Genomic DNA, 10,509 nt, shown 5'->3' with positions numbered 1-10,509 from the left:
AGATCAGGGCTGTTTTAGGGTACATTATTCCATATTGGAGACTTGTTTTGTTCCATGAGGTAAATATTTTAATTTAGAAAATCTATCGGGCAGACTATTGATCTACTTGAAATTTGACACCCCAAGTATGAAAAATATTTGATTTCCCAATTATTCATTTAGGTCCAAGTGAAGAGATGGCAGATTTCAGTTCCCAAAACAATGTTTTAAAATTAATTTCTGCATTGCCAAGCTGGTGCTAGTCGAACACCAAATATTTATGCTGATAAGAACATTTCCTCGATAAGTTTTCTAAATTATAAATATTTCAATACATTAATAATGCTTATCATCCAAAAGCAGATTTGTGACACATGAAAGAAATTTTAGTGTAAACTGGTAAAAACATTTCCCCTTTCCCTTGATTTACTTACAAATATAATTTATAGCTTGGAAAATATAATGGGTCAGATAGATCAGGAGAACACAAGGCTTGGTTGCATTTCCAGTTAGTATACCAGCTGGAATACAAGTTTATCACCCACAGATATGTTACAAGGTTCTTTTTACATGGCATAATTTTGGTTCACTGAAAGTCAGGGCTTGCCAAATGGTTTTATGCATTGAGTATTGAGAAAGAATTCTTGGAGAAAACCCAAATTAACAAAGACATCCTCAATAGCCAATGATGCATGAAAAAAAATGTTTAACAAGGCTCTTTCAAGCCTTTAAACTATGTAGCCTTCCGGACATGTAATAAATTTTTTTTTAAAAATACAAGCACATCCAGCATTACTGGATAAAATATTGTTAAAGTTCAGACTTCAACTTGGACCAATTTGGAAAACATTAATGAAATGTTTCTTTTAGTACCTCCTTGAGATTGGCAAAGAAATTCATAGTGCCAGAAACTAGAAATACTTTCATTTTAAAAAAAAACAGGTTTAAATATTTTTAAAAGAGTAAAAGATGGGAGAGGAAAGATAGAACCAACAGAAACTAATGAACTACTTTATTTTATGGTAAAAAGAACTTGCGTTTCTTTAAAGTTATATACAACTCATGAAAACCTTAAGTCTTATACAAAGTTCCTTACCGGGTATTACATTTGAATCTTCCATTAGGCGTAATCATATAAATACTAGGTGGTTTGAATGGAAATTCTCTAGGGAAAACTAACTTCCCATGATAAAGACCACCTAGATTTGAAAAGGAAACAAGAGCATCACTAGATTGTTGAATCCATGCATTCTAAAAGTGAAATTTATGCAATGAAAACTTTAAAGCACCACTTTTGATGAGGAAAAAGAGCAGAAATGAACAATTTCATAAGAAAAATGCGCTTGGCTAAAACAGTGGCTGGTCGAGTGAGAAGTGCAATTTTTCTGCCACATTTGGAAGTTATTTATTACTTGTTGTAGAATTAATTGGTTTGGAAACTTGATGGTTACAATAATATATAAAAAAAATCAGACATTGTCTGAACTATATTTCAAAACAACTCATTTATTACAAGTGAATGTCACACTTTTTCCCTCATGTAGTAATACACTTGACATCTTCCCTCTCTCAAGAACTCCATTCCACCGAGATAGTACCCTACATTCTAAATATTCTTCAACATCAAACACTCATTAAAATTAATATCCTCAATCTACGTAGTGGATTAACTAACACTTGATAGATCTTTAAATGTATGTACATTTTGTTTCATTGGTCTCCATCTGCAACCAAGCATCCATATTCACTTGAAACATTTCAACAAATAAACACTTTGCTATTAAAAGAAAACAACTCAAAGCCTCAAAATAAAATTCATTTTTTCCATTGAGAGCTTAAACCCCAGAGTTTACATCACAATCAAGCCCAACTCAGTTTTGTCAACACCCTGGTTATATAACCATAGCGTCTAATTATTTACCAGAACAGCTCCAGAGAGGGAGGATTTGAGTTATAAAACTAAACTGGAGAAGCTGGGATTTTCCTCCATGAGGTAAAGGGAGGGCGAGAAGAGATTAGATAGAGGTGTAATTATCTTAATGTGCTAGCTATTAACTACTGATCAGTATATACAGTGCTAATACATACCCTCATATGGTGTCTTCTCAGGACCTCGTACCACATAATGCCTATCAAGACAAGATAACTGTTAATAAAGCATACTTTCTCACTCTAAATAAATCTCCAATTTAGTACAGCCATCGTCACATCCAACTCAACACAAGCTGTTCATGCTATAATCCAACTGCGTTTCGGAAGCTTTGTTATTGGAAATGTTTTAAAACTTTAACCAGTGTTTTTATATTCAAACACAAAAATCCAGAAAACAAACCATGGAGTTGCATCAAAATAATATCCTACACTTGTGTAATATTGAAAAATTTGACAACAAATGTGGGATTTTGAGATGTTAAAGGAGGACATTGTTAATTAATTTGCAAAAATCAAGGGTTTCAAATTACATGGTTGAGACTTTTTTCAAACTTTCATGCAAACTCTAATAAGTTTCCCAAAACAGAATGGCTTTCACAAACTAAAGTGCAAGATTTACATAAAATTAGAACAAGACGATGCAGTATTGGTCAGGGTCTCCAATAGTTCACGATTAGTCACATGGCACATCTGGCTAATTTTGATCAGAAAACAAAAGGTGAGTAATACACACATTGGGTCACGTGATCCAAAGTCTTATTTGCACAGCATGTACACATCCACTTTAATCTTGTTGGTTAAGTATACATGAACTATATTTACCTGTACTTCAAATGTTACTGCATTTTACTAGAATTATTGCATGTAGCTAAAGTATTGCACATAGCCACATCCATGCTAGTCTAAAAAAAATCCTTTCTAGATGTCTCAATTTTGGATCCTTAATTAAATCCCCATTCAAGTCTCTTTTAATCCAAAGACAGCAACCACATCATAGTCAGCCTTCCCTCACCTCCATGATTCTCCTGCCCTGCAAGATTCTTAATTCTGCTCTGCAACCATCACATCCTTCCTGTCATGAGGCGGCCAGAACATACACAGAAATGCTGCCCTGAGTAACTCCAGCAATGCCGTCCCAAGGTGGAGGTGATAAGATTTTCAAAATAGCATCCAGCTTCCTTTTTAAGGTACAACTCCAATGTGTGGAGTATTATTCTCCCCTCGATGCCCATGAACTGTTTTACTAGGGTTCCTTGATGCCACACACTTAAATGATGTCTTGACATCAAAGGCAGTTGAGCTCACCTCATCTTTGCAATTCAGCACTTTGCCCATTTTTGAATTACAGCTGTAATAAAAACTTGAGAAGAGCGTTCCTAATAAAACCCAAACTGAGCATTGCAAGATGATAACTGGTAAGTGATGCTGCAAAGAATAACTTGCATTAATTTGCTGATGATTCGGAGCAATTAACAAAATTGGATGCATCCTGTCCTTCGTTGATAGGACATGTTTGAGCAATTTTCCCACATTGTCTAGGAGATGCCAGTGTGGTAACTGAACTGGAATGGTTTGGCTAGAGGTGCAGCTAATTGTGAAGTACATGATTTCAGTACCACAGCTCAGACTTGGTCTGTTTCCAAAATTTTACTGCATCCAATGCTCCTAGCCAGTTCTTTATGCAGAACCAATCAACTTGGTTAAAGGTTAGTTTCTGCAATAATAAGGACTTCAATATGAAGCAGAGATAGACTACCCATTTGGCCCTTCTGACTGAAACTGATTGCACATGGGATTATATATTGGAGTGGAATATAATTCTACTGTTGCTTATGGCACACTATGCCTCAATGCCCTGTTAAGCTCAGACCTGAATGTAACTTGGTCAGTTTAGATGGACAGTATGTAAATATGATGAGAATATTTTAAAATGCATTTTAATGAACAAGAAATGGCTGCCAACATCTAACAATAGCGTCAGTCATTACATGAGAAAAATAGAGCAACAGCTTTAAATAAAAGGAAAATGACATCTAAAAGTTCTTGAAAAAGCATTATGTGCATTTTGTTCAGGTTCCATTCCTGTTTTGCTCATGAAAGTTCAATATTTCTAAACAGAGTTTTGATCCATTACTGCCAGAAGAACTTAGAATTTAAGCAATTATATTATATCCGTACAGTGGCATGCAAAAGTTTGGGCACCCTGGTCAAAATTTGTGTTACTGTGAATAGCTAAGCAAGTAAAAGACGACCTGATTTCCAAAAGGCATATAGTTAAAGATGACACATTTCTTTAATATTTTTAAGATTACTATTTCCATCTTTTAGTTTCAAAATAACAAAAGAGGAAAAGGGCCCGAAGCAAAAGTTTGGGCACCCTGCATGGTCAGTACTTAGTAACACATCCTTTGGCAAGTATCACAACTTGTAAACGCTTTCTGTAGCCAGCTAATGGTCTTTCAATTCTTGTTTGAGGGATTTTCGCTCATTCTTCCTTGCAAAAGGCTTCTAGTTCTGTGAGATTCTTGGGCCATCTTGCATGCACTGCTCTTTTGAGATCTATCCACAGATTTTCGATGATGTTTAGGTCAGGGGACTGTGAGGGCCATGGCAAAACCTTCAGCTTGTGCCTCTTGAGGTAGTCCATTGTGGATTTTGAGGTGTGTTTAGGATTGTTATCCTGTTGTAGAAGCCACCCTCTTTTCATCTTCAGCTTTTTTTTTGTTACAGATGGTGTGATGTTTGCTTCCAGAATTTGCTGGTATTTAATTGAATTCATTCTTCCCTCTACCAGTGAAATATTCCCTGTGCCACTGGCTGCAACACAAGCCCAAAGCATGATCGATCCACCCCCATGCTTAACAGTTGGAGAGGTGTTCTTTTCATGAAATTCTGCACCCTTTTTTTCCTCCAAACATACCTTTGCTCATTGCAGCCAAAAAGTTCTATTTTAACTTCATCAGTCCACAGGACTTGTTTCCAAAATGCATCAGGCTTGTTTAGACGTTCCTTCGCAAAGTTCTGATGCTGAAAAAGTTCTATTTTAACTTCATCAGTCCACAGGACTTGTTTCCAAAATGCATCAGGCTTGTTTAGACGTTCCTTCGCAAAGTTCTGATGCTGAATTTTGTGCTGAGGATGCAGGAAAGCTTTTCTTCTGATGACTCTTCCATGAAGGTCATATTTGTGCAGGTGTCGCTGCACAGTAGAACAGTGCACCACCACTCCAGAGTCTGCGAAATCTTCCTGAATGTCTTTTGCAGTCAAACGGGGGTTTTGATTTGCCTTTCTAGCAATCCTATGAGTAGTTCTGTCGGCAAGTTTTCTTGGTCTTCCAGACCTCAACTTGACCTCCACCATTCCTGTTAACTGCCATTTCTTAATTACATTACGAACTGAGGAAACGGCTACTTGAAAATGCTTTGCTATCTTCTTATAGCCTTCTCCAGCTTTGTGGGCATCATTTATTTTAATTTTCCCCAGAGTGCTAGGCAGCTGCTTAGAGGAGCCCATGGCTGCTGATTGCTGGGACAAGGTTTGAGGAGTCAGGGTATTTATAAAGCTTTGAAATTTGCATCACCTGGCCTTTCCTAATGATGACTGTGAACAAGCCATAGCCGTAACAAGCTAATGAAGGTCTGAGACCTTGGTAAAGGTTATCTGAGAGCTCAAATCTCTTGGGGCACCCAAACTTTTGCATGGTGCTCTTCCTTTTTCACTCTAAAATTGTACAAAACAAAAATAATACACTAATCTTGCTTAAAATGTTGAAAAGAATGTTTCATCTTTAACTTTATGACTTTTGGAGATCAGTGCATCTTCTACTCACTTAACTATTCACAGTCACAGAAATTTTGACCAGGGGTGCCCAAACTTTTGCATGCCACTGTACATTTTCCTTCTGTTTTACTTAGCCACATTGGAGCAAGTAGAAGTGTGTCACAGTAATCCATTCACATGCAGCACATTGGTATCAGCACTACAGAAAATGCACGCCTGCTGTATCATTAACACAAAATCAAATGGGAGTAATTGAAACATTAAGTGTGCAAATTTGAAAGAACCGCAGGAGGACTGAAATTAGCTATGGATGAGCACTTATGGATTGTGCGCTTAGTCGGTGTGACCAATACACATTTGCAAGCACTAAAATTAATAGGTTGCTGAACAATGGAACCTAACAGTAAACCTCTAAAGAGCTTTAGATAGCTTGCACCTAGTGCTAGTTCCACTACTAAAACACACAAACAACCCCCTAGGATGTTCCCTGATGCCAGAAGTTTAAGTTAAGAGAAATTTGACAAACTTGCTTTCCAGTTTTGCAAGGAATTTACCCTAGCACATACACAAGACGTTAAATGTACACAAAGGCAATTCAAGAAAAATATTTTAAATTAAGCAAACATAAACCACACTTTCAAGTAAATAAAAGACAAAGTTGCCAGTTCTTCGCAGGTCATCAATATATGTAATGGACTCGGCAATGAAAACCCATGAATCAATTGAACCACTGAATGCTGCAATTGAGCACAATTTCAAGATCATTCTGCATGAATAGTTAACCACCTGTAACTACAATACAATTTTGAGATATGCAAAATACAACTGGTTAATTTTCTTTTTGTAATGCTGTAAACTTACTTACCACTCAAGAATATTAGATGGGAGAGGTTCAGCACAGATATAAGGCACTGGGTCTTTCTTTATTCGAAGATAGTCCTGTTTCAGTCTCTGTGTTGCTGTCGTTGGAGCTCGCTTGTTACTGTTGCTGCTCATCTATTTTATGACAAGAAGAATAACTAAAATTTAAAGTCAAATCATTTGAGAACTAGCGAGAACTACAAGAACAAAGTTAAAGCTGATAAAACTACCTGGCTATTTCTCACAAAGAACTGTTTGAATACTAACCCATAGTGGCATAGTGATCAATTTACTGAATACAGGTCATCCCCAGGTTATGGCAGGGTTCCATTCCTGTCAACTCTTCGTAACCTGAACAGTTCACAAGACGGAAATGCAACCACAAACAGAGTTCCCAGGCAGCAGAAGATGCCCACAGCTCTGCAGCAGCTGGCAAATCCATCCTGCCAGTCTCCCAAACACTCATATGTATGGGCTGTACACAAGTTGGGCACTTGTAAGCTGGGGAGGACCTGCAACCAGATTATTGGCCCAGGAGTGCAAGATCAAATTCCACCACGACAATTGGGCAAATAATAATTAAATAAATTTGGATAAAATGATAACATCCGAAACTACCAGACTGTCATAATAACCCATCTAAATCTCAGGGATAGAGTTCTGCCATCTTACTCAGACTGGTCTATACATGACTCTGGAGCTACCAGTGTGGTTGACTTTGAATTGTCCTTTGAGACAGCCCAGCAAGCCACTCAATCAATTAAGGAATAAATGACAGCAAATAAACAATAGAACTAATACAATGTTTAAACTTACAAGATATCAAATTATCTACATTTATAAAATTCAAACATTGTGAATATCCCTATTCTGCATGTTTCTATTACTCTGCCCTGTAATGATTCCAATATGTCTCCTTCTGAATCATCTCAATGCTGATTATACTCTGCAATTTCACTTTAAATTCTGCACATGTTGTGCACATAATCACAAAGCTTAAAGCACAAAAGGAGACCACCCAGCTCATCAAGTCTGTGATGGCTCTATACAAGTGCAATCCAGCTGGTCCTTGCCCTATGCCCTCTTTACAGTCCTGCAAGTTCCCTTTTGGCAGGTTATCAATACATGTAAATGGGCTTGGTAGTGAAAACCATGGATCAATCCCCAAAATGACCTCCCTTTATGTTGTAAGGAAATAAGAATGTCATAATTAAATCTACCTACACTGTTCATCCTGGTAGTGTATTCCAGATCCTAACTGCCTGCTGTGTAAAGAAAGGATTTCCTCACGACATCCAAATCCTTTGCCAATCTCCTTCATTCTCTACCCTCTGGTTCTTGACCCTATCACCAGTGGGAAGTTTCCCTCTATCCACAGTCTAGGTCCTTCTCAATTTTAATAACCCACCCTCAGATCCCCCCTCAGCTTCCTATAATTCAATGACAGCAAACCCAGCTTCTCTTACTACATAACTAAAGTCACTCTTTTCTGGAATCATTCTGATAAATCTCTTCTGCACCTTTTCAAAGGCCTTCATATATTCCCTAAAATGTGGTGCCCAGATCAGAATTGAGGACAAACCAGTGCTTTTATGAAAAGTTCATCATGTTCATGTTTCTATTTATACAGTCTAGGATCTTATTCAATTAAAAAAATAATTTTCAATGATTTAATACACACACACCTACCACTCTGTTCCTGTCCCCTGTTAGAGTTGTGCCCCATAATTTATATTGCCTCTCCTTGTCATGCCTACTGAGATGCAACTCTTGATATTTTTTCTGAGTTAATTTCAGCTACAATGTGTCCCTCCATTCCACCATCATTCTTGAAGTCACCTTCTACGCACCTCAGTTTACCATGCTTCCGAGTTTGGTGTGGCCTAGAAATTTGGAAATTGTATCCTGTGCACCCAAGTCCATATCAAGAATGTGGGCAGAATAGGTTAAAGGTAAATTTAGTGGGGGAATGGGATTGCTCTGTGAGCTGGTATAAGGCTTGATGGGCTAAAATGGCCTCCCTCTGTCAAATGGAAAAATGAAACATGGAATCAACATGCATCATGTAGTGGACTTAAGCAGGCTCAATTTGGTTTTATGAAATGAATGTTATTTTTAGCAAATTTATTAAGAGTTCTTCAAACTTAACTAGTAAGATGGATGTGGTGCATTTGGATTTCCAAAAGGAGCTTCACAAAAGATAACCACACAAAATATTATTGAAAGTAATACATCAGCATGGATAAAGGATGGGCTAACTAACAAAAACTAAAACAAAAATCAGGAAAAATAGGGTGAATTGGGGATTGGGGCAGAGGTTTCCTCGTATTAACAATTAGGTACAGAACAGTGCACCATAGCCAAATTTGCCAATGATGTAAAGACAGGTCAGAAAGCAAGTGTGAGGAGTTTGGAAAGGGCCAAGACAGATTCAGAAAGCAGACAAAGACTTGGCAGATTGGTATATAATGAAATGAGAGGTTATCCACTTTGTGAGGAAGAATAGAAATGCAGAGTTATGTTTATATTATTATCTTATTAAAATGGAGAAAGGACACAGAAAGCTGACACAGAGACATCTGGGTGTCCATGTATATGAAACGTAAAGTTAGCATGCAGATTCTGCAAGTAATTAGGAACGCAAATGGAATGTTGGCTTTATTGAAAGAGCAATACACCAGGAATACAACAAATAGGTTTGGTTTGTTTATTTAACGATATACTTGCCATGTTGGTAGTTTAGATGGCTTCACTAGGTTCACTGCTGGAATGAAGGGGCTGCTTTAAAAGGAGCAGTTGAGTAACCTGACATATTTCAAGATTCAAGATTTGCTTTATTGTCATTTCTCTGAGTATTTACATACACAAAGAAAACGAAATACTGTTTCTCACCAGCTCATATCAGTGCAACAAAAAGAACAGTGATAAATATCTAAAATAGTCTATACAAACATCACTGGCATTTAGGAGAACGAGAGGCGGCTTTATTGGAAACGTGGAAGATTCCGAGGGTGAAGCGTCTCAGGGCAGATGTTGAATGTTTCCCATTGTGGAGAAATCTGGAACAAGGGAGCACAGTTACAGAAAAGGGTTCAGCCATTTAATGTGGAGAGAAGGAGGAATCTCTCTTAGACAGCAATGAATCTTTGGAATTTTCTATCCCAAAGGCTCAGTTGTGGAATATATTCAAGGCCATGATGGACAGACTTTTGGAATACAAGGGAGTCAAAGGCATTGGGAAACAGGCAGGGAAGTGGAGTTAGTGCCAAAATTAGATACACTATGATCCTGCAGAAAGATGGAGTAGGCTCAAGGGACCATGTGACCTCCTCCTGGCCTTATTTCTCATGTTCAAAATTAGAACAGAAATGGGGAGAACGAGTTCCTTATGCCAATTGGTTACAGTTCACAAATTCAGTAGACTTGAAGCACTGAAGACATCTTCAGGACATAAATGTAGATCAGTAATGCATGTTCTTTCCTTCTGATGCATACAGCAAGTGATTTGAAAATTACCATCCTTAAATCCTGTTTTTAAGCTGCTGTTCTTTATGCTCAAAATTCACTTTTGCAGGACTCCATTTTTGTTCCTTATTGCTTCCAATGTGAAGGGAGTAAGTGTCACCAGTAATCCCACATCCCGAAGTGTTGGTGGGTTAATTGGCTCCTGTAAATTAGGCCTTGGTATATGCAAGTGACAAAAGCATCAGAGGCAGATTATGAGAATGAAAGAGGACAAACTGCAGGACTAAGAATTATGGAGGTGGTGGGTGGGAAATGGGACCGAAGCAATTGGTCTACTGGGAACCAGCATGGACTTAATGGACTTGACGGGCCACCTCCTCTCTCAATAAACAAACTACAGGGAAGGATTCAACTGTTGTTGCAATATAAAGGAAACAAAGAGGACAGAAAGCACATATGTCAGTGACAATAAACCTGATTCTGTAAACTTCA

General features: G+C 37.7%; 1 protein-coding gene across 6 annotated transcripts in view; it reads right to left on the bottom strand.

Annotated features, from left to right (window-relative positions):
* Nucleotides 1-10,509, bottom strand: part of ube2j2 (ubiquitin-conjugating enzyme E2, J2 (UBC6 homolog, yeast)) — a 33,486-nt gene that overhangs the window by 11,869 nt on the left and 11,108 nt on the right. For 3 of the 6 annotated variants that reach the window (XM_052039498.1, XM_052039493.1, XM_052039497.1), the window contains 3 exons: nt 6,557-6,687; nt 2,068-2,108; nt 1,076-1,178 (listed from right to left, as the gene is read on the bottom strand). In XM_052039498.1, coding sequence (XP_051895458.1) covers nt 1,076-1,178; nt 2,068-2,108; nt 6,557-6,687 — 275 coding nt within the window. Of the gene's footprint in view, nt 1-1,075; nt 1,179-2,067; nt 2,109-6,556; nt 6,688-9,279; nt 9,474-9,504; nt 9,612-10,509 lie in introns of those variants that run through there. The other 3 variants (XM_052039495.1, XM_052039496.1, XM_052039494.1) reach the window with 2 other exon arrangements.

Source organism: Pristis pectinata, chromosome 26, assembly GCF_009764475.1.
Source record: "Pristis pectinata isolate sPriPec2 chromosome 26, sPriPec2.1.pri, whole genome shotgun sequence".
In the NCBI taxonomy this organism is placed as follows: Eukaryota; Metazoa; Chordata; class Chondrichthyes; order Rhinopristiformes; family Pristidae; genus Pristis; species Pristis pectinata.
This window is presented reverse-complemented; position numbering and strand designations above follow the sequence as displayed.